At 50.8% G+C, this 23,441-nt stretch overlaps 1 protein-coding gene across 3 annotated transcripts in view; it reads right to left on the bottom strand.

Annotated features, from left to right (window-relative positions):
• Positions 1-10,642, bottom strand: part of DGAT2 (diacylglycerol O-acyltransferase 2) — a 33,037-nt gene extending 22,395 nt beyond the window's left edge. The window contains exons 1-2 of one of the 3 annotated variants that reach the window (XM_052652494.1): positions 10,421-10,642; positions 916-1,009 (exon numbers count right to left, since the gene is read on the bottom strand). In XM_052652494.1, coding sequence (XP_052508454.1) covers positions 916-985 — 70 coding nt within the window. In that variant the 5' untranslated portion in view covers positions 986-1,009; positions 10,421-10,642. Of the gene's footprint in view, positions 1-866; positions 1,010-10,420 lie in introns of those variants that run through there. The other 2 variants (XM_052652495.1, XM_052652496.1) reach the window with 2 other exon arrangements.
• Between the last annotated feature and the right edge of the window lie 12,799 nt (positions 10,643-23,441).

Below are 23,441 nucleotides of genomic sequence, written 5' to 3'. Positions count from 1 at the left end.
GTTAAGTGGTGGCAGGCCTGGGGGTTCCGGTCCCAGTTGTATCACTGATTCCTGTGTCTTCTTGGCCAAGTCGCTTCACCTCTCTGGGTTTTGGTTTCCCCATATATAAAATGGTGGTGGGGAGGATGACTTCTATGCTCTCTTTGACTGCTTGGACCCCGGTGCCCACCCTCCTGAAGACACCACCTAGATGCTCACCACCTTGCAACAGCCCTGGTACAGTTGCTTTGCAGATAGAAGCAAGGCTTCAGCTGGGCACTCCCAGGTCCAGCCCTCACCACTCAGCTGTCAGCATCTCTTCTGCCTCAGTGGTGGCTGGTGTGGATGCCAGTGCTGCAATCAGATGCCAACACTGCCACTACCTTCATACCCAGCCCAACTGTCCCACAGTCCTAGGTGGGGCTGGCAGGGAGCCTCAACATTTGGCCAAATCTCAGCTCCACCCTGCTCCCTTGCTACCCCTCCCCAGCCTCTGCCAGCACACTGAACTCTGCACGCTGTCTCAGCACCAGTCCATTGAAGCCAGTTATCTACTTCCTCGGCCATCCTCCTCAGGCAGCATCTCTTAAGTTCCAAGGAGGGAACTTGATTCATTCATGTGCCCAGAGCACTGTGCCCAGTCAGACTGACAAGAGAAGGAACTCATAGGGGTTTACTGCATGAATGAACAAACCTGTAAGTCCCAGAGGCAGCTGAAGGCCAGGATGCTCAAGCTGCAACTGAGCTGCCAGACAGGAAGGCCTCCAGGCTTACCACTGAGGACCCCAGAGATGGAGCAATGGGTGGGGGAGTGAGCCTTTCTCTCCTCCTCTGAGCATGAGTCCCCCCCTAACCTTGCTATGATGAGAACAGAACCCACTTCTTACAGATGTTTTTCTCACGAAGGAAGATGAGATGGCAATAGAGTAACTTGACCTGTTCTATGAAGAGAAGTTTTCAGTAACCAATCCAAACAGCTGCTCCAGGGCACCACTGATTTCACCATTTATTTTATATAGCTCCTTTGTTCCTGGATTTGGAAAGGCAGAGGGAGCAGAGATGAGAGAGAGAAGCCCAGAGAAGCCCAGCTCTCTTACCCCCAGAGAAGAGCCCCCTGCCCCCATGTCTATATAGGGCTTCCCTGTCCCACAGCATTCTCTGGGAAGGTAGACAGGCAGGGAGGGGCAGCCTCATTTCACAGAGATGGAAACTGAGGCAAAGTGAGGCCAAAAGACGTTAAACCATTTGTTTTGAGGTCATGGTCTAGAGGAGTCAGTCACGACTCAAGGCAGGCATTCGAGCTTTGAGAGCCTCGCCATTTCCATGATGCCAAGCTCCTGAGGGCTGGTCCTCACTACACCAGCCAGTCCACATCCCGATCTCAGGAATACACCCCGGGGAAGGGAGGGCTGCCTCTCTGCCTCAACTATGTCCCAAGTTTCACGGGGCCATTCTCCTGCAGACTGGCTATGCAAGGAATGTGAACCCCCACCCACATGCTCCCACAGGTTGAGAAGCTGCTACAGGAGCTAAGCTGAAGCTGCGCATAGCAGTAGAAGCCAAATACCTCTGGTCCCCAGCCCAGGTCGGGTGTGGAACGCTTCTTTGCCCAAGATCTGATAGCAAACTGACCAGGCCGCACCCAGGACTGATGAAACCAGGGTTTCCTCTCATACTGGTCTGAGAGGGCAGGGTCTGAGCCCCAGTTTCCATAATCTGAGAAAGGGTGTTGGGCCAGCCCTGCCCTTGCATGGCTCTGTGACTTAGGGCAAGTCACTTAGCTTCTCTCAGCTTTAGTTTCTCATCTCTAAAGTGAGGATAAGGGGACTTCCCTGGCAGTCCAGCGGCTAAGAATCTGCCTTCCAATGAGAGGGCATAGGTCAGGGAACTAAGATTCCACCTGCCACAGGGCAACTAAGCCCGCATGCCACAATTAGAGAAAGCTCACATGCCACAGTGAACACCCGGCACAGCCAAACAAGACAAAAGACATAGAGGATAAGAATCTCTCTCAGGGTGGTTGGGAAGATTAAAAAAAAACGCATGTAACGTCCATTTGGCAACTGTTGCGTGACTGACACCTGTTGGGTGATTAGCTCTCATCACGGCGTCTACCACTGACCAGAGCAGGAGGGGACTGATCAGCGACTGCAATGTTTCAAGACGCGTGTGACCATGAGGTTATGTGTTAAGAGGGGAGGGAGCAGAGTGGGGGCAGCGGCAGGGGTGGCTCCAAGGAGGCGGCGAGGTGTCAGCAGGGCCCAGAAGACGAGATCTGGGAGGCAAAGAGGAGGAAAGTGGGTGCTGGGGTGGGGGCGCCAGCCAGAACAGACTCAGGGGGAGTTACAGTGAGGCAGGCCAGAGGCCAGAATGCTCAACAAGCCAGGAACGGGGGTTCACATGAACCCAAGACAGGCAATGCGGTCAGGGCTCAAGCGGCCAAAAGCGGCCTCCTGGAGGAGGTGGGTGGGGAGGGATGAGCCTGGAGCACTTTTGAGGTGCCCGATACTGTTGTCAGCCCCTGGGGAAAGAGCAGTGGACGCAGCAGGTCGAGTATCTCCTGTTAGGGGCTTAGATTCTGCTGAGGGAGAGACAAAGCACCTACACGCAAAGGTAGGGTGTAACGTCAGGCAGTGAGGAAAGCCATGAGGACACAAAATTTGGGGCAATCAGCTAGAGGGGGAGACAAGAGGGTCCTCAGCCCTGAGGAGAGGAAGCCCTGAGCAAGGCTGACTTCCCTCCACGTGAAAGTAGGGGCACACGTGACATTCCCAGGTCAGGCCTCCGGGCGGCCCACACTGCGTCCCTACTCTCCTTTGCTCCTGGCTTCCTGGGAAGCGGCTCGCCAGCTTAGAGAAGCTAAGGAAGATGGGCGTCCAGAGAACCTGGCCTCCAACTTGCAGGAGTGTAGCCCTGGTGAGTCACTTCCTATGCAAGTCTCAGTTTCCTCATCTGTCCAGTGGGGCTAATACCCACCTCGCTAGATTCTTGTGAGAATCAAACAATAGACAGAAGCGTCATAAAAGTCAAGACCTGTGTGTATGCGGGATAATTACCAAGTAAGCCTGGGTTTCCTCGCCTGACATATGGGTGTAATAACCCCTGTCCTGTCTTGGAGCAGAGGCGCTGGCGTCAGTACACTTAGGATTCAAACCCTGGCTCTATCATTTACGGTGAGACCCTGAAGGTCATTTCCCCATCTAAGACTCAGCGTCCTCCTTCGCTGGGATGTAGCCGTTGTTGGGAGGAATCCAAACAACCTATGGAAAAGAGACAAACAGCATGTGGCATGTCTGTTAGAGAGCTAGAAAGCTGCCAGCGAGTTTGCAGAGATGTGGACAGCTGCCAGGGGCTCCTGAGTGGGGACGTCATCCTGCTCACATCCCCCAGCTTCAAGGATGCCACACGTGGGCCCAGCCAGACCAAAGCTCTGCCCTGGTCCAGCAGCCTCCAAGTGGACAGTGAGGAAGTTGCCCCAAGCTTCTGCAAAGGGCCGGGCATGAGGCTGCATCGAGGCAGGGAGATGGACATTCTGACTCCCAGGAGACCCCTTGAGGTCCAGGAAGCCAGGCCAAGTGCCAAATAAATGCTACATCTTCAAGGCTAGGGGCGAAAATGCAAGATTCTAGAGGGAGGCAGAGAAGGGTAGAGGCCGAACGTTAACATTCATTCAGCAAGTACTTTCCAAGTAGCCTTTACAGGCCAGGCTAGGTGTTGCCCTAGGATAGGAACTGCTAGCCCGTACCTCTCCTCTGTTTCTTGGGCTTCTGTGGGAGGCAGAGCTCTGCCCTGGGGCTGCCCACTTCAGCTATGGCTGGGGGAGACAGGGCTGTGAACAATCAGGCACAGAGGGTAGGTCATGGCTGAGGAGTCCACGAGAGGTGCCCAGCTGGCCCGGAGGATGCTCTCAGGGCTGCATCAGGTGAGAGGCAGAGGATGAGTAAGCTTGCCAGGCTGACAGAAGGGAGGCCCAGGGCCAGGAACCCAGGTCCTGGAGTCCAGCAGACAGCACTGGCAAAGGACTGGAAGGGAGAAAGGGCACAAGGTTAAGGAATTAACTGCAAGTAGTTCAACCAGGCCATGTGAATGGGTGAGGCTAGTCGAGAATGTGCAGGGGGAGCCACGGAGGGCTGGAAATGCCAGGCCGAGGAGTCCCAAGAACACAGATGACTGACCAGGCTCCACCCTGACAGCAGGGAAGATTGCTGCCCACTCCTCCCATGCCCTCCACCAACTTCAGACGGTGTAAGGGCTCTGCAGCAACTCACCAGCTGTTCACCTGATCCCAATAAGCTGGTGATTTCTTCTCTGGAAAGACTAATAATCTCCCCTTTAAGGGTTAGGTGTTTAATCAGGTAATCTTAAAGAAAATTAAGTGTCCTTAAAGCAGGGCCCACTGGGACATCTGACCCAAATGGGAAGCCGATACACACTGCTGTGGTTGGTATGCTTGCTGGGAAGCTCCTGGCTTGCCCATCAGCACCCTGCAGAACTCAGAGGATTCCTCAGTTGGTCCTCAGGGCCCCCCACAGAGCATCCTGGCAGGAAGCCAGACATCCTAAGTATCTACAGATATACTGGGACTTTGGGCCTCCTTCTCCTCTCCTTTCTGGGTCTTTTTTCCAATGGCATTCATTAGAGGTTTGGGTTAGATTAGTTGAAATCTGAGGTCTTGACAACTTAGATTGACTAATGAATTATTATCCACAGAAGATCCCCCTAAACAAACTACAAGCCCCTCCTTGAGCTGCTCCAGAGGCCTGGATTTTCAATTTTGGTTTTCATGCAGTAGGGTAGGGTCCTGGGAGGTGAGGTCAAGGAAGTGGGGCTCTTAGAACGCCATGTTCCTGAGACTCTGAAACTGCGACTGGGACCCTGGAGGTGACTGCTGAGGACCCCAAAGCTCTGCTTTCGCTACCCCCATCTTCTGACACATTAAAAGAATAGCTACTGAAGTGGGAGGGGTTGCCATGGCAACACTACTAGCTTTCGGGTATGTCTCCACCAAGGAGTCCTCAAAATAGGCCCTTATCACGGTACATGAGCAAGTGTGAGGAGCTAGGTTTTCTCAGGCATGTACCTGGGCCCCAAGTAGGACAGGAGCCCATTTTCACAAGGACAAGTTGAGGACATGAATGAGGAGGAGGTTGGCCCCTGGATCCCATAGCAGTCAGGGGCATGATCAAAATCACATTTCTGCAGCAGAGCTGGAATGAACCCAGGCGAGCTGCCTTATGCAGCCCTCCTTACTGTACAGACGAGGCTGAGGCCCTAAGAGGGAGCGTCATGCCCAAGGTCACATAGGAAGCAGATGCAGAGTGAGCCTTCTGGCCTCTAGATCTGCTCTAATAGTAAAGTGAATTCACATTCCTCACTTCTGTCAATTTGCCCAAAGGGTGTGTGGCTTCAGCTTCCTTGGGTCTGTACCATAACCTGGGCAGATATTGTCATCACGCATTTGTTCATTTTACAGATGAGGAGACTGAGACTCCTAGCCCCAAGCCCTCAAAACTGCCAGCAGCAGCTCCACACCCAGGAGGTTCCAGAAGTGGTACAGGCCAAGAAACTGCCTGCACCAGGCTCCTTTCCCAGCTCTCAAATCTCCACCAACAACCTGTGCAAAGTGCATAGGCAAGCCAGCCCCTGCCCGGATACAGCATCTTCGGTCTCCCTTATCTCTCAGCACACTGGGACCTCAGCTCAGGTTAGTAGCCCAGAGGTCCTGCCATCAGACTTTCCCACCCACCCAAATCTCACGCCTCTATTTATGCTGGTCCCTCTACCTGAAGGTTCTTGAGAGTCTCTGAACCAGTAACACTGAACCAATAACACTGGCTCATTTTTAAATATCCAGATGACTGTCACCTCTTCCAGGAAGCCTTCCCTGACGCCAGGATGATTTAGCTGCCAAACCCTCACTTCCAGGCCTCCTCAGTTTCCCATGCTTCCTCCCCCGTCACTGCGTGGATCACTGTGTGCTGTCATCCCCCTAGTCTCATTTCCTCAAAGGTAGGGACCAGGGATTGACATGTGCGTGGCAGAGTCTGACACACACAGGTGATCCACCAATAAACTGAAGGGCCTACGCCCGAGTCCCCACTGTAAGAAGCCTTCCTGGATGCCCCAGGCAGTCTGCCGCTCGTCACAGTGTTGGCGACTGTTGTGTCACATAAAATGAGTGACAAGGACTAACAGGCGAGTCACAAGTTAGTTTACAAAGCACTTTTTATTTGTGTTAACCTAAACCCTTGCATCCTTAGTCTTAGAGTTTCTGATCCTATCTTCCACTGAGGGGGAATGAGATCCTCAGAGGAGAAGAGAGACACCCAGCCAGGTCCCTGAGGGGAGCCAGGGCTGAAATCCTCACTCTCTGGCTCCTAAGCCCTGGAAGCAGCAAGGGGGACTGTGGTGAGCACCCCCTGCCCCCAGCGATCAGCCCTGGAGCCTCCAGAGCAGGGAATAGCTGCAGGCCCAGCACCTAGCACAGGCGGGCACAGAGGAGGCCTGAGGAAGCACTGAGGACTCGCACTGAAGCAAAAAGCAGGGCTTCTTGCCAAGAGGAAGGAGCAGTGCTTGGGAGGGCTGAAGTCCCATTAATGATTCATTCATTCAACAAATATTTACTGAGCACCTACTATACTCCAGGCACTGTGCTCAGTGCTGGGACAAACACTGAGAGAGACAGACAAAGGTCCTGTTCCCAAGGGGCTGACATTCTTCCGGGGCAGACCATCACCCAAACAGAAAAGTACACCTGAGAACTTAGCTAATGAGAAGGGCTATAAAAAATACAATGGGACGGGACCGTTCTCCAGATGGTATGGTCAGAAAAGGCCTCCGAGAGGAGACTGAATGCTTGAAAGACAGCCAACGCAACGGCCCTGAGGTAGGACTGAACTGACGGGAATCCTGGGGGAACGGGAAGACCCCAGCCGTTCTAGAGCAGGGCATGGAAGCAGAGGAGTGAGGGCTGCTCACGGGGGCTCCACAGCCACAAGGAGGAGTTTGGAAGGTTTGGAATACAATGAAGGCAACTGGCTGTTCCCCTGGCCTCAGAGTTCCAGGGTTCATGGTACATCTACTCATCAAGGCAAGTTGGGACATCTTGAAAATGCACGAGAAGGGGTGATCTGCCAGCCCCATCATGGTCCCAGAAAAACCTTCACTCAGTCAGGAAATGAGCACCTGCAGTGGCCAGAACCCTGCACTCGGCCCTTCACGGCTTCACCACACTTCTCTCTTAGTTTAAGGCAGCCAGTGACTGGGAGGTGGATCTGGGTTCTAACCCTGGCTTTGGTAACCCTGGCCTAGTCTCTTCTCTCCGGGGCCCTCAGTGTTCCATCTGTAATGTGAGAGCTGCCCCTGACCCAGCACTGCCAGAGAGCTGTGATTTTATGACTCAAGTACCTGCTGCAGAACTCACGGGTGGGAGGATGGGGGTGGGGCAGGATTGCCACAGTGGCCACTGAGTCACCAAGTCTGCTAATAAAATACTACTCTTGGCCCTCCTTTCCCAGCTCAGAAGAGCCCTCAGTAGCACAGATAACCCCAAAGTGGCATTTGTGCATTTGGGGAAGTGGTGTGGGGGGGGAAAGCTATATAGAATTGGGGGAAGGGGAATATGAAAACCATGTCCTCATCCTACAATTGAGAGTTAGGTGTTAACCCTCCAACAACCCAGCCTCTTAGTCTCACCTCCTGCTAAGCTCCTGTTTGCACACTCCCAGTGATGGGGAGCTCCACCCCACCCACACCAAACCTGCTGCAGTGGCTATCAGAAAGCACTGCTCCATTATATCAAATCTGCACCCCTCGCCTCCCGAAATTCCAGCCCTGTTCCTGGCCTTGCTTTTGGGGGGTCGTGCAAAACATATCAGTTCAGAATTTTACTGAAGCTGCCCCCATTTCATGCTGGGTCCTGTGGTGAACCCTGGGTATTCAGGCAGGCATCAGAGGGCTCTGATCAGAACGGCCTTAAATCCAGGGGCAAAGGTAAAGATGCAAATATGAATAACTGCCTCTTCCACCCCTGGCACAGGTAAATCCTTCAGATATTAGAAAATACCAACAGAGACTCCTGTCTCCCGCACAAACTCCCAGCACACATGCAGCGCACACCCACCCCCACAGCTGGATTTTTTTTTTTTTTTTTGCCCAGGAAACCAGACACCAAGGTATCTATCTATTTCAATCTCACCCATCACAGGTCTTCCCTTCACAGAAGCCATGGTCTCCCCTTAAATATCACCACTGACAAAGTGTTCATCACCTCCCAACAATGAGACTTTATTGGTAAAAAGCAGGCCACTGGGGAGTGTCTTCAAAGACCAAGGATGTAGAAAGCAGGTCTAATGGAGATGCCAGATAACACAAGATTTGCTTCAGCTCCCTCCCTTCCCCACCCAGTCTTTCACCAAAGAGAATCCTAGACAGCTAAAATGATTGGTTTGCATTTCATGCCAGCTCTTGCTACAGTCCATGATGGAATTGTCTGCAGCCAGTTTTTTAAAAAAAAAATGTTTTCAAGACCTGATTAAAACATGGAGACATGCTCCTGAAAGGACAGTAAGTGACTTGGTCAAAATCACTCACTGGAAGTCCTCCTGAATAACAAATTCTAGGTCAAAAACGAGGAAGTCAGGGTCACCTGCTCCTGGAAGATACAACTCACCTCTGTGGATAGCAGAGATGAGGGAAGGGCATCTCCAGGAAGGTCCACCCACCAGAGAGAGCATCCCCATCTCATTGCTAGGAGACAAAAGCACTTTTAAAACATGAGCATGGGTAGGGTCCTTCCTTCCCCGTTATGGGCATTAAATAGCACAGTGAATGGACAAGCATTTTTAAGTGAGAGCAGAGACTGTCAGAGGCTATCGGGCCAGGTGCACGGGACAGCTCAGGCTGCATGTGCCCAAGATGGCAACAGCAGCTAGGTACCTCTCCAAGGGCAGTGAGTGGCACTCAGACCAAGAGGGGCAGATAATCACACCAACAGCCACAGAGAGAAAAGGGCCAATGCCTAGGACACAGTTAAACTGTGGTATAGCTCAGGGTGGTTACCCAGCAGCCCCGAGAATATTGTAAGTGATTTGGAGTAACAGAAGGAAATACTCTAGATTTAACATCAAGAGGGAGAAAACAGGATTTAGAAAGATATCCACATCATGGCCTCAATCTTACCTAAACGATGTGTATAAATAAAATTATAATGAAATATACTAAAATGCTATTAGGAAGCTATCTTTGGATAGTCAGTTAACCAGGAGCTTTTCATTTCCTTCCTGTTTTTCCAATTTTTTGAAATCCAATGATTTGTATGTTTTGTTTTTATAATGAAGGGGTTAGAGTAAGCTATTGTTAGTTACTAAAGAAAAATCCTAAGTAGGAGAGGTTCAGCAAGCTGAATTAAGACTTTAGGTGGAGGGAGGGAAGACTCAAGCAAGACAGACCAGGGCAGCTGTGAGGATGTCCCAGAGTCTCCTGGATTTGTATTTAATCCCCTGGCCAAGGCCCTGTTAGGGAAACCTTGGGCAGGTCATGCCTCCTCCCACCTCAGTTTCTCCAAGTATAGGTGAGAGGTGCGCGACATGGAAGGGATGCTCTTCCTTGAGCAGGAAAAGCTGTGGAGTTTGAGCTCAACTCTGCCCCTGATTCAGAGGGGACCTCAATTCCACGTGGTGGAACAGCAGCACAGACCACACTGAAGGGCACCCAGGGTCCTCTTGTCCTATCTTCTAAGCATTCCAGGCTCACAGTCGCTGCTGAGTGGGCTCCCAAGCCTGGCTGAGGGGGCAAAGGACAGTGTGGGCACTGCTGTCCCAGCCAGGCATGTTCCTGGTCTAGTGGCCTGCCCCATCCAGTGCCCCACAGCTTGATCCACCAGGTGAGGAGGGATGGAGGGAACTGCCAGGGGCCAGGAGCAGTGCTGGGGGCTGGAGAGTTCTCAGGTAACATCCTATCTCACAGGCTGGAAAAAAAGAAGTGATGTAACAGAAGTCCCCCAAATTGATGAGTGCTAAGGTGGAGAATGCGCCCACATGACTACCATGCCAAGTGGCCTGGATCAGACCATTATTCTAACCTCATCTCAGACCCAGATGAGCAAGGGCGAAGAATGGGGTGGTGGTCGGGGAGGGGGCCGCAAGCCTTCCCAAAAGAAAAGAAAGGGGTTGGGACCTCAGCCCCCAGAGCGGCCTGCCCTCCAGCAACAAACTCCCACTATACCAACACACTCCTGCCTACCTTGGAGCCCTACATCACCTCCTTTCCTGAAAGCCCTCTCGCAGCTGCATGGCCCAAGGAGGAAGCCGGCAAAGCCCTGCAGACCCTGGGCTGTGACAGTTCATCTCCCAGACCCTTAGTCCAGCTCCCAAAGGCCGCAGGGGGCAGCATGGGTTCTCAGTCAGAGCCCTCGCTCAGGGCAGCCGGGCCCGATGCTCACCTCGCAGGACCCCGGAGTAGGCGGCTATGAGGGTCTTCATGATGAAGCCTGTACAGGTCGGGGCCCCGCGGGAAGCCGCCAGACCCCGCTCCCCTGGCCCATGCCCGGCGGCCGGGGCCAGGGCTTCGCGCCGAGCAGGGGAGCGCGGGGACCGCTACGGCCGGGGGTGCGGAGGGGCGGGCCGCCAGACGGGCCGGAGCACCGGCGGAAAGCGGAGCCTCGGCCACGGCCACGGCCACTGCGCCCGCGGCTCCGAGCGCGGCACTTTGTAACCTCATAAGGGGGCGGGGCCGACGCGGCAGGGGCGGGGCCGGCCGTTCCAACCACGGCAGCCTCAGCTCCGTGGGGGTGGCTGAGCGGCGGGCTCGGCCGGGCGCGGGAGGGCTGTAGGAGGGACCCCCCTGCTCCTCACGGTTGCGCCGCCCGCGGCGCGGGGTCCTCCTCGCGAGGGGCTGCCTGGTTATTCCTGCTGCTCCCTGTGCCCGCCCCTAGCCGCTCCCCCGCGGCGGTTGGTGCAGCCCGGCAGCAGGAACGTGGGCCCGGAGGCCCGGCACGTGCGGGCCTGGCGCGGGCAGGCGGGGATTTGTGTTTTCCGTTCCTCAGGGCTTCGCTTCGGCTACAGATGCCGCCTCTGATTGGTGGTTGGGACGGAATTAGTTAGGTAGGGTCGGGCTCCTAAACCCCTCAAGTTGCCTCTACCTTTCCGTCTAAACCTCACAGAGCGTGTGTACTGTATACTGCTGCGTGCTGGGGACCCAAACCAGTCAATCCTGGCCCTGCCCTGGGAGGTGCTCTCCTTGGTGAGAGGTGATTGCACGCTGAAGCTGGCAGCAGTGCTAGGCCAAGAGAGAAATGTCTGGCTATAGATTCAGAGGAGAGAGGTCCTTTTCTTGGACTGGGGGCTGGGAACAGGAGGCTGGGTGCACTTCCCAGAGCGATTATTGCACAACAGAGATGGAATCAGATAGACCCGAAGCCAGTTCTGGCCCTCCCTTTCTTGAACCTCAGTTTCCATATCTGTACAATAGGAAGAATAACACTTATTTTGTGAGGTGCTTTGAGAATTAAATGAGGTAAAAATTTTAAAGTTAAAAAATAGCCTAATATAGTACCAGGCACATAGAAAGTTTTCCAAAATTATTTTTGTTGCTCTTTGATGAGTAGTTTTGTAGAAGGTGTGAGGGTAAGGTGTAAACTGTTAGAAAAGGCAGCATGCTTGGGGCAGGGTTAGGGTACCTGGAGTGGCTGGAGCTCAGACAGCTATGGGAAATGATGCTGGGGCTAGATCTTAGGAAGGTTCTTGACTGCTACCCTTGAGGCATCTGGGTGGGGATAGCTTTGAGTGGGGAAAAGAGAGTGTTTATATGTTTTTAAGAGTCCTCCAGCCAAAGTGTGGGGAGAGACTGGGGGCCAGGAGGGCTATGAGGAGGTCCTGCCTTTGATTGGTGATGGGGACGAAATTAGTTAGGGTCGGGCTCCTAAACCCCTCAAGTTGCCTCTACCTTTCCGTCTAAACCTCACAGAGCGTGTGTACTGTATACTGCTGTGTGTTTACAGCTGCAGGAGGGACCCAGGTGAGAGAGAACCATTCCTGAGCTCGGATGGTGGTAGAAGGATGGAGGGAAGGCCTGGTCTGGAGAGAAGTGCAGGAGGAGGGGAGATCGACTGGAATGCGCTGGAATGACTTACTGCACGTGGATGGTAAGAGCAGGTGTGAGGGCAACAAGCCTGTCAGTGAAAAGACGGATTCCTTGGGGTCAGCTTGAGGAAGCTAGGTGTGGGCTCTCAGCATAAGACGAGAGGGAATCTCTGCTGCTGAGGTCTTCACCGGAAGACCTTGTCAGAAGTCTTGTCAGAAGTCGCAGTGCCAGCACAGCATGTGGCAAACGCCACTGATGGGACTTAGAAACCCTGCTGTTTGTTCAGCCTTTTCAAGGTTACAGGAATAACCTTGAGAAAAAAGGCATGGAGCCCTAAGGCCTGAGTTGTCTAAGAATAGAAGGAAAAGCATTCCAGGTAGAGAGAGCAAGCAGGTGGTGAAGCTCTGATGCTGAAAACAGCTTGGTACCTTTTAGAAACTGAGGGAAAGCTAGGAGCTTCCAGGTTTGTGGGAGACATAGGGGTTAGCGAAGGCTGGGAGGTTGGATCAGATGTGACGGATTTCTGGGGAAAGAGCAGTGCAGCAAGGTGGATGCTAAAGATGCTGTGAATCCTTCAATCCTCTCCCCAGCGGTGTTTTGGGTCCCTTTGGAGGCAAGACTCCTACTGGCCTGGAGGTACCCCAAGTCAGTGTGTGGCCTGTGCCTGCTCCAGAAAAGTCTCCTGTGGAGGAGGCATCGGGCTGGAACACATGGCCCACCCAGCTCCCTCATAGTATGGTCTAAGGGGCAGAGTGTGGGCTGGGAGGAAGGAGGTCTGCATGCTGGCCTTTCTTGTCCCACCGACTTGCAGCAATTCCTTGGGCAAGTCACCTTGCCAACCCTGGTTTTAGTTTCTGCATCCTGAAATATAGGTGGCAGTTCTTAGCTCGCTAACTGCCCTTGAGTATTTGAGGATCAAATGAAAACACAGGATGTAAAATGGTGCCACCACTATGTTATGAAAGTAAGCTACCGAAATGGCGAGACTTCGGATCAAGATGAAAGCCCCTTCAGATCCCAGGTTCATCTACTTCAGCACAATTTTTCCTATATACTTTCCTGGGCCTGGCTGTCACTGGGACACAGAAGGTAATCCATCAGACACAGTCCTTGCCTTCGAGGAGCCCTAGCCCAGAGATATGTCCCAAAACCAATGGTTGCAGCAAGACGGCCAGGCTGTGGTGCAGGGACATGTGGGAGGCTGTGCCGAATTCAGTCCTTTCTCCTGTGCTGCCACTATCTCCTTGAGCCAGGAGCTTTCCCAGGATCGTCAGGAGTATCATCACTCTGTGCCCAGTGCAGGCCTGGCTCAGGTTTGTGGCTCAGTCAGCAGCGGACTGACCAGTGAGTAAGTACAACAGAGTCATGGACAAAGTGCCATGAGCGGGGTGGGGGGTCAAAGGAGGGAATGGTAATTAAGAAGGCTGAGAGATGACGACATCTGCTGCTGGGCCTGAGTTGAGGAGGACAATTCTGCCTAGCAGAGAGGAAGGAGAAGGCCTTTGGGCAGAGGCTACAGCCTGAAACAGAGGCCTGGAGGTGGGAACCGTGAGCACCCTGATTGGCTGGAGGAAGGATGCTGGAAAGGGGATGCAGGCAGGGAGGAGCAGGAGATAAGGCTGGAGAGATTGACTGGACCAGATTTGAGGGGTCTTATAATCCCACCTGGACTTCATCCTTGGGACCAGACCAAAGGAGGGCTATGAGCAGAGCACCTGGATTAGACTGGAAGGTTAGGATGATCAGGTGGGTGGGTGGTGTGGGGACTTGGGCTAAGGCAATAAAACTAGGACCAGTTTGGGTCCTTTGCACACATGAGAATGTTCACCAAAGGATGCTAAGGCAAGTCTGAGGGCTGAGAAGGGCAGTCACTTCCTTCTGGGTCATCTCACAGAGTGACAACTCCTTCCCAACAGCCCTCAGCTGCCATGCCCAAGGCACCTTCGTAAACAGCTTAGTCTGCTTTGACTTGGATAGAAAACCAGACCCAGCATTAGAGTAGCCAGAGAGGATGTTTCTTGGCAGCTTTCTGTGTCCTGGGACTATTCTTTGCTGCGCCAGGTGAGTACGGGGGCCTCATACCAGGCACTGACTTCCCCTGGCCCCTCCCCACACATCCTAGCATCCCTCCAGTCCTGTCCTCATGGCCTGCCCTGCTTCTCCTGCCGATGTGTGCGCAGGGTGGCTCCAGGACTTGGGTCACCTTCCCATCCCAGTGCGTTTCCCATGGTGCTTTGGCCAAACCCCAGAGGGAGGGGTCAAATAAAGCCACAAATCCCAGTTTGACTAGGGTTGTTGTTCTTCTTCAGTCGCTAAGTCATGTCTGACTCTTTGCACTGCAGCATGCCAGGCTCATCTGTCCTCAACTGTCTCCCCCAGCATTTGTGCAAATTCATGTCCGTTGAGTCAGTGATGCTATCGAACCATGTGACCAGGGTGGACTTCCCCAAAGGTAGTACGTCCCACCCCCTCTTTAGTCACCAAGGCTGTGCTGCCATTAGGAATTATGGGTGCAGTTTTATGGTTTCTGAGGGGATAGATATGGGCCCCTCTGAGTCCCGTAGCAGTGATGGCAGCCTCAGCCCCTCCATTGCACAGACGAGGTGAGTGGCTGGTCTGCAAGGCAGAGAGGACACCTGTCCTAAGAGAGGCACAGGGCGAAAGGCAGAAACAAACACTTACAAGCGCTCTGCTCCAGGCAGGCCCTGGCCTGTGGGAGCTCACCCAGTTCATGTGGGACCATCCCTGCTGGGGGTGATTATCACCCCGCTTTGTGAATGAGGTGCAGGGAGGTAACGGGACTTGTCCAAGATGAGACAGTGAATAAATAGCAAAGCTGGGATTCACATCCAAGACTTCCTGAGCCGCAAGCCCACATGATTTCTCAGCTTCACAAGGCTCGGGGGGGAAGTGGCGAGGAACTATCCCTAACCCTGGAATTGTTTGGTGAAAGGAAATTCCCAAACTTTTCCTCCTTAAAGCTTTCATAGCCCTGTGAGGTTGATCTCATTTTGCAGTTGGGAAAACTCAGGCTCAGAGACTCCAAGGGTGTGCCAGATGTCAGAGCTGGGGCTGGGATTTGAGCCAGTTCTCATAGCCCAAGGCTAGTGCTTGTCTAGGTCAAACTCATTTCCAGTGCTGGGCTCACTTGGAAGGGTGAAGGACAGAGGTGATGGCACAGGGAGGGGGCCTGGCATGGCCCTGTGGTCTGTGCCACATGCCACCCTCCTCCTCCTTCCCCATCCAGGAATTTTCCAGGCAAGATTGCTTTGGGGCATGGAGCTCCTTCCCTCCTGGGACCCTCTCCCTCCCCTTCTAAACCCCTATCATGCCCTGTCTGTGTGATTTTCACCACAGGCTTCTAGGTCTTCAGGGGCCAGATGGTGTACAGTCTCTGGTACCAGGCCAAGGAGTCTTCACTTTGTCCTTAGAGAAATGGGGAGCCATAAGTGTTTTAGCAGGGATGACATATGGTCAGTTTGGGCTTTAGAAGGATCAGTGTTCAGGTAAGGACACCTTCTGTGTCACCTGCCTGGTACCCTTCCTGACTATCTCTGCCCTGTATCGGTCGGGGTCCCCATGGGAAACAGTATATCTGTAATTGGGCAATTTGAGGGAATTTTAATACAAAGACTGTCTTCAAAGATGTAACCAAGATATAGGGAAAAAATCTAGGTGTGGTGAGGCACCCCAAGGCCAGTGATGTTGTCAGAGCATGTGGCCTGAAGGGCAAAGGGAGGAGGCCAGGTGGGGTGGGAGGTGTGTGCTGAGGGCTGCCTGATGGAAGCTGTGGCATAGATAACCTGTAGTGGTCTAGCAAGGTCACTCTCTGCCCCTTCCTCCCTCCCATCTGCTGCCAGGACTTCCCAACAAGCAGAGGGTGAATGAGCCCAGTGATGCAGTCTATGCAGAGACTCTTGGCAGAGTTTAGGGTGGAGAGGGGTGCAGGGTTGGTCTGGAGGTTAATGGCCCTAGGAGGGCCCTCTCCACACCAGTGTCCCCATCAGATCCCTAGCTTCTTTCTCTCAGAGCATCTGCAACTCTTAGTGTCTATGCACCTGTCCTGTCCAGGAGATGCTACTTGAGGGAAAAGATGGAATCAGTGGGCTCTCTGTGTCTCAGTACCCAGCACTGGGCCTGGCCCACAGGAGGGACTTGACTAAGATTAGAAGGAAGAAAGAAGGAAGAAAGGAGGAAAGGAGAGAGGGAGGGGAAGGAAGGAGAGGTGATAGGGATGCAGGCAGAGCTAAAGTAGTGGTGGGTGAGATGTTAGGAGGGAAGTCTGGGGAGATGGTGAGCCCTTAGAATCTCTAAGGCTTGGTGACATGGAGGTGGGGCTGAAGCACAAAGAGGTGCTTGAAGATAACTTTAGGTTTCAGACCAGAACCTGGGAGCACTGACCTCCACTCTAATGGCAGACCTGGGGGAGGGGGCTCAGTAGTGGCCTTTGGCCCTCTCTTGTGGGACAAGTCTAGCCAACTAGAGAGGAGTAGGCCTGAGACCCTTGGGAACCAGCCTTCAGAATAGCTCCTGCCCCATTTTAGCACGCCTGTTGCAATATGTACAGAAAGTGCCCCTTACAGACTTTGTGTAAGTTGAGTAAGTTTACTCAACTCTCCTAGGACCATTTTTTCCCTGCAGGGAAGGGGTGGGAGGTAAATCTTCCCACACTGAGAGTTCCTCATGAATGCTTTTCCATCCATCCCTTTGTCTGGTCCACCTTTCTGGAGACCCTCCTAGCCCTGTGCTGATCTGGGGGGGTGCAGTCCTTGCTCTCTGGGAACCTGCGTTCTGAGGGAAGAAATAGACACATTAAAAGGCAATTACTCTGTGTGGTGATGGATGCTAACTAGACTCACTGTGGTGATTATTTCACAATATACACATTTATTATCGAATTGTATTGTGTACTTGAAACAAGTATATTATATGTCAGTTATATTTTTTAAAAAGGCAATTGCTTCTCAGTAGTTTTCCCAGCTTTCCATAGCAGTGAAATCCTTTCTTCAAATGCAGCCTTGTTCTGAAGCCCACAAGGTGACACAGATGACGTGTGATTGTTACATATTGTGTTCAGGCTTCAGTGATCCATCCAAATGGGAATAAGTAAGGTATCTCCTTCCTGGGGTTGTTGTAAGGACTAAAAGAATGAACACAGTGCCCAGCACAGGGCCAAGCATCTAGTACTTGACAAATGTTATCAAATAGAAGGGTTATGATTGAAAACATGGATTGCGAGGACAGATTTGCCTGGAGATGGAGCAGTCTGTCCCAAGGGCTTTGAGCAAACATACTGGAGGGGTGAAGTGTAAAATGCCCCGAGAAACCAGTGGAACTGGAGGAGGACTCGAGGAATGACAAAGAGACAGGCATCCCAGCATGGAGATGAAAAACCTCCAGAGGAAAAGCACAATGTAACCAAGAGTCCCAGAAAGCAGAGGCCCAGTAATAGCACCCTTAGTCAGAGGAACCTGGAAATGTGGTGTGCTTGACCTAGCTAGTGCATGACTTATCTTTCTAAGCAAAGCTCAGTGCAGGCATAGAGATGGTTGAGATTCAACCCTGCTCTCAGAGAATTTGTAATCCAGGAAGTCACTCTGGCACAAACAGCTGCAACCTAGGGAGGAAATTGGAGGATCAATGAAAGGGGGTTTGGGTGAGTCAAGAACACTTCCTCGAGGAGGGTGCAGTTGCACTGGGCTGGATCTATCTAAATACACCACTGTGCTACACTCTGCTGCAGGAATTCTCAAACTTGCTTGTGTATCGGGATCACCTGGAGGATTTGGTCAAACACAGCTTGCTGGGTACCTCCCCCAGAGCTCTGATTCAGTAGAGTTTGCATTGCTGACAAGTTCCTGAGTAGATGTTAACACTGCTGCTTTGAAGCCTGCTCTCAGAATCCCTGTTGAACTGCCTTGTACTGAGGAGATGACAGTGCACCTCAGAGAAACTGCAGGAGGAATCTGTCTTCTTTGGGAGGTGATGGGAGATGATGTTCAGCTGAAAAAGTGTTAGGAGACTGGAGGTAGGGTGGAGCAGTCCTTATTTTTCCAAAAGAAGCAGCAGCAGATTTCATGAATTACAGCAGATAGTTGTTGTTCAGTTGCTAAGTCTTGTCTGACTCTGTGACCCCATGTCTGCAGCACGCCAGGCTTCCTTGTCCTTCACTGTCTCCCAGAATTTGCTCAGACTCATGTCTGTTGAGTCGGTGATGCCATCCAACCATCTCATCCTCTGCTGCCCCATTTTCCTTTTGCCTTCAATCTTTCCCAGCCTCAGGGTCTTTCCCAGTGAAACAGCTCTTCACATCAGGTGGCCAAAGTATTGGAGCTTCAGGTTCAGCATCAGTCCTTGCAATGAATATTCAAGGTTGATTTCCTGAAAATAACAGATAGTAACATGTGCTAAACTTCAGTGAGTTTTTATTGTCTGCCAGTTCTGATTCTAGATACATTACATGTGTGGATTTATTGAAGCCTCACAATAACCCTATGGAATAGACAGTACTATAATTTGTCCCATTTTACAGATGAATAAATGGAGGCCAAAAGGGTTTAAAAACTTGCCCAGAATCACAAAGCTAGTGGCAGAGCCAGGATTTAAGTCCAGGTGTTCTGGCTTCAGAGCCCATGTTCTTTAATAGGTGCAATTTCCAACTGGTTCTGAGGTCAATGGTATAAACTGCATACGTTCAAGGGTGACCCTTGAGAGAAGGAAGCATTGGTTATCAGGAGCTTGAGGTTGAGTCATCAAGAAGGAGTGATATTAATTGCACCAGTTTCCTCTCTGATGACTTCACTGGAGTCCCAAGCTGGCCTAGGCCTGGGTCCTTGGGTGTCAGCCTAGTTCATGAGCGCAGGATGACTTGCATGCCAGCATGGGCCTGACCAGGCAGAAATAGCTGATCCAGATGAGAGCTAGGCCTTGCGCAAGGTTTCCTGGCAGCTCCAGGCTCCACTCTCATGCTGGCCTTGTGGGGTTTTAAAATCAGCAACCTGTGCAAAGATTTTGACACAGCATGCAGGAGGCAAAGAAGGGTTTACATAGCTTCTCTGGTGCTTCAGTAGTAAAGAATCCACCTGCCAATGCAGGAGATGTGGGTTCAATCTGTAGGTCAGGAAGATTCCCTAGAGAATGAAAGGCCACCCCACTCCAGTATTCTTGCCTAAGATAACCCATGGACAGAGGAGCTTGGCGGGCTACAATCCATAGGGTTGCAAAAGAGTTGGACACGACTTGGTGACTAAATAACAAAAGCAAGATTAGAGGACCCTGAAAGCCAGCAGAAGAGGTTTGAATCTGACAGGATGGTGTTGAAGAGGAAGAAATATAGTCAGGCACCGGCTGAATGCATCTCAGCTTCTTTCTTTGATATTCATGGCCTTCCCCAGGTTTTGGGGTTTGGTGGGTCATGAAACTGAGTAGGGTTGGGATTTCTGGTTAGGCTGACCCTGTGTGGGTTTATGGGCATTCATGGGCATGTTTAGAATCCTACACACAGATACCTCTATCCTCAACAAACAGGACATTCCCTGCTGCCCTAGGCCGCACTGAACTCTTCACGGGTCCTGCACCTCCAGCCTTGAGCTCCACATCAACCCCTGAAATGATCTTTGGGAAACACTGTCCAACCATTCTCTCCTTTGTCTCCTCTAGCTCTTAGGATGTGGCCCAAGCTCCTTAACTTGGTATGCAAGGCCTCACGTGTTCCCGCCCTTGACACTCTCTCCAGCCTCCTTCCTCTCTCCTCCCGCCCCTGTCCCTGCCCCTCTCTGATATGGATCCAGCTCTCTGGTTACATCAGGTCACTTGCTGTGTCCTTGAATGTACTTTTTCATCTCTGGGTCTTTGCTCACACTGTGCTCTGGAGCCGAAGTGTCTTCCCCTCAGCCTCTCTTTTTCCACACCCGACCCATCTTCCCTATCTATGCTGTCTTTACCAACCTGCTTCTTATTTATTTATTTTTTAAAGAATTTGTTTATGATTATTTGGCTGCATCTGGTCTTAGCTGCAGCATGCAGGATCTTTCGTTAGGTCGCACATACTCTCTAGTTGTGACGTTCAGGCTCAGTAGGTGTGATGCTTGGGGTTTCTCTAGTTGTGGTGGGTGGATTTAGTTGCTCTACGGCATGTGGGATCTTAGTTCCCTGACTAGGGTTTGAACCCATGTCTCTTGCATTGCAAGATGAATTCTTAACAACGGGACCAGCAGAAAAGTCCCACAAACCCACTTTTAAAAAGCTTTCACTTAAACTCTAGCGCTGGGACCTGAGTTGGGATTTTGGAGGTATATAGGGCCACGTCCCTGCCTTCTAGAAGTTCATAACTTGAGAAATACATCGTTTGGAGAAGCATACATGTTGGAGAAACAGTTTATAGAGTAGTTTATCTGTCTAGATTCATCCTCTTGTCTCAGGCAGAGATGAGGCTAATCCAAAAGTTCCAGTACCTAGCATGATACCTGGTACAGGGAGGACATCACAAAGAATGTATTGGTTTCCCCAAGGGCAAGGACTGGATCTTATTCATTTCATTGTACACCCCTTGCCCCTACAATCATGTGCACTTGATAAATACATTGTGGGATTCAGTTTTACATCTCATGTTACCCAATATAATTGTTGTCATCATTCATTCATTTATCTACTCATTCAGCACATTTACCACATACATGTTCTTTGCCAAAGCTTATGTAAGTACTGGGGATACAACTGTGAGGAGACCCAGCTCCTGCCATTCTGCAGCTTTTGCAGTTCAAGGTCAAATTGAGAAGAAGAAACACATTCCTTTAGGGAAGAGACCAGAGACTGATGTGAATTTAACTGACCTTGTTCCCAACACTGTACATGCATCCTGTCATTTACCTTCATAGCCCTGGAGGTATGAGTTCACAACAACCTTAAAACATGTATAAAGAAACTGAGGCTTGGAGTGATGATATCTGGTTAGAAGAAGAGCTGGGACTGGAGTCCGAGTTGGTCTGCTGCCCAGGCCCTTGCTTGTTCTGATTCACCTGGGTCTGGAAGGAAGGAGAGAGGGAGGGAGAGAGAGAGAGAGAACCTGAACACAGGGGTTTTGTTTTGTTATTTAACCACCCTTTCAGTTCTGTATTGGGATGATGCTATGGCAGTACCTTGGGCAGGAAGGAAAACCTAAATCTGAAAATTTTCCAACACTGCCATTGGTCAATCTCCAGAATTCAGTCAAAGTTGTTACATCTTGTCTACCTCTTATTGGGAAAGAGACTCAAACCTGAAATAAACTTAGAGGAATTCGAAGTCAAACAACTAGCCCAGCGTGGCCTCTCTCAGGCCAACCTCCTTGGGTCTGGAGGCTTGTGTTTTTTTATAGCGGTTTGAACACTCTGTGGCCCAAACTTTCCCTCTTGTTTGCCCAAGTCTCCTGACCAGTCTGACTAGAGGTTTATTAATTTTATTGTTTTTCTAATAGCAATTTTTAGTTTCAATGATTTTCTCAGTTTATAATTCATTTCTGTTATGTTTGTTATTTCCATTCACTGATTTGCATCAGTTATAATCTGTTCTTCTATTTCTTAAGCTTAGAGCATTTGGTAACACCATCTTATTTTTCTCCTTCAAGCATCAACAAGTTTATTAAAAAAATTTTTTTTAAATTATAGAAGTTATGGTAGAAAGTAGAAGAAAAGACAAAGTTTAGAAAACTATGGATAGTTCAGTTCAGTTCAGTTCAGTTCAGTCGCTCAGTCATGTCCGACTCTTTGTGACCCCATGAATCACAGCACGCCAGGCCTCCCTGTCCATCACCATCTCCTGGAGTTCACTCAGACTCACGTCCATTAAGTCCGTGATTCCATCCAGCCATCTCATCCTCAGTCGTCCCCTTCTCCTCCTGCCCCCAATCCCTCCCAGCATCAGATTCTTTTCCAATGAGTCAACTCTTCCCATGAGGTGGCCAAAGTACTGGAGCTTCAGCTTCAGCATCATTCCTTACAAGGAAATCCCAGGGCTGATCTCCTTCAGAATGGACTGGTTGGATCTCCTTGCAGTCCAAGGGACTCTCAAGAGTCTTCTCCAACACCACAGTTCAAAAGCATCAATTCTTCGGCACTCAGCTTTCTTCACAGTCCAACTCTCACATCCATACATGACCACAGGAAAAACCATAGCCTTGATTAGACAGACCTTAGTCGGCAAAGTAATGTCACTGCTTTTGAATATGCTATCTAGGTTGGTCATAATTTTTCTTCCAAGGAGTAAGCGTCTTTTAATTTCATGGCTGCAGTCACCATCTGCAGTGATTCTGGAGCCCCCAAAAATAAAGTCTGACACTGTTTCTACTGTTTCCCCATCTATTTCCCATGAAGTGATGGGACCGGATGCCATGATCTTCGTTTTCTGAATGTTGAGCTTTAAGCCAACTTTTTCGCTCTCCTCTTTCACTTTCATCAAGAGGCTTTTTAGTTCCTCTTCACTTTCTGCCATCAGGGTGGTGTCATCTGCATATCTGAGGTGATTGATATTTCTCCCGGCAATCTTGATTCCAGCTTGTGTTTCTTCCAGTCCAGCATTTCTCATGATGTACTCTGCATAGAAGTTAAATAAGCAGGGTGACAATATACAGCCTTGACGTACTCCTTTTCCTATTTGGAACCAGGCTGTTGTTCCATGTCCATTTCTAACTGTTGCTTCCTGACCTGCATACAGATTTCTCAAGAGGCAGGTCAGGTGGTCTGGAATTCCCATCTCTTTCAGAATTTTCCAGTTTGTTGTGATCCACACAGTCAAAGGCTTTGGCATAGTCAATAAAGCAGAAATAGATGTGTTTCTGGAACTCTCTTGCTTTTTCCATGATCCAGTGGATGTTGGCAATTTGATCTCTGGTTCCTCTGCCTTTTCTAAAACCAGCTTGAACGTCAGGGAGTTCACGGTTCACGTATTGCTGAAGCCTGGCTTGGAGAATTTTGAGCATTACTTTACTAGCGTGAGATGAGTGCAATTGTGCAGTAGTTTGAGCATTCTTTGGCATTGTCTTTCTTTAGAATTGGAATGAAAACTGACCCTTTCCAGTCCTGTGGCCACTGCTGAGTTTTCCAAATTTGCTGGCATATTGAGTGCAGCACTTTCACTTATCTTTCAGGATTTGAAATAGCTCAACTGGAATTCCATCACCTCCACTAGCTTTGTTCGTAGTGATGCTTTATAAGGTCCACTTGACTTCACTTTCCAAGATGTCTGGCTCTAGATTAGTGATCACATCATCATGATTCTCTGGGTCGTGAAGATCTTTTTTGTACAGTTCTTCTGTGTATTCTTGCCACCTCTTCTTAATATCTTCTGCTTCTGTTAGGTCCATACCATTTCTGTCCTTTATCGAGCCCATCTTTGCATGAAATGTT

This window comes from Budorcas taxicolor, chromosome 15, assembly GCF_023091745.1.
Source record: "Budorcas taxicolor isolate Tak-1 chromosome 15, Takin1.1, whole genome shotgun sequence".
In the NCBI taxonomy this organism is placed as follows: Eukaryota; Metazoa; Chordata; class Mammalia; order Artiodactyla; family Bovidae; genus Budorcas; species Budorcas taxicolor.
This window is presented reverse-complemented; position numbering and strand designations above follow the sequence as displayed.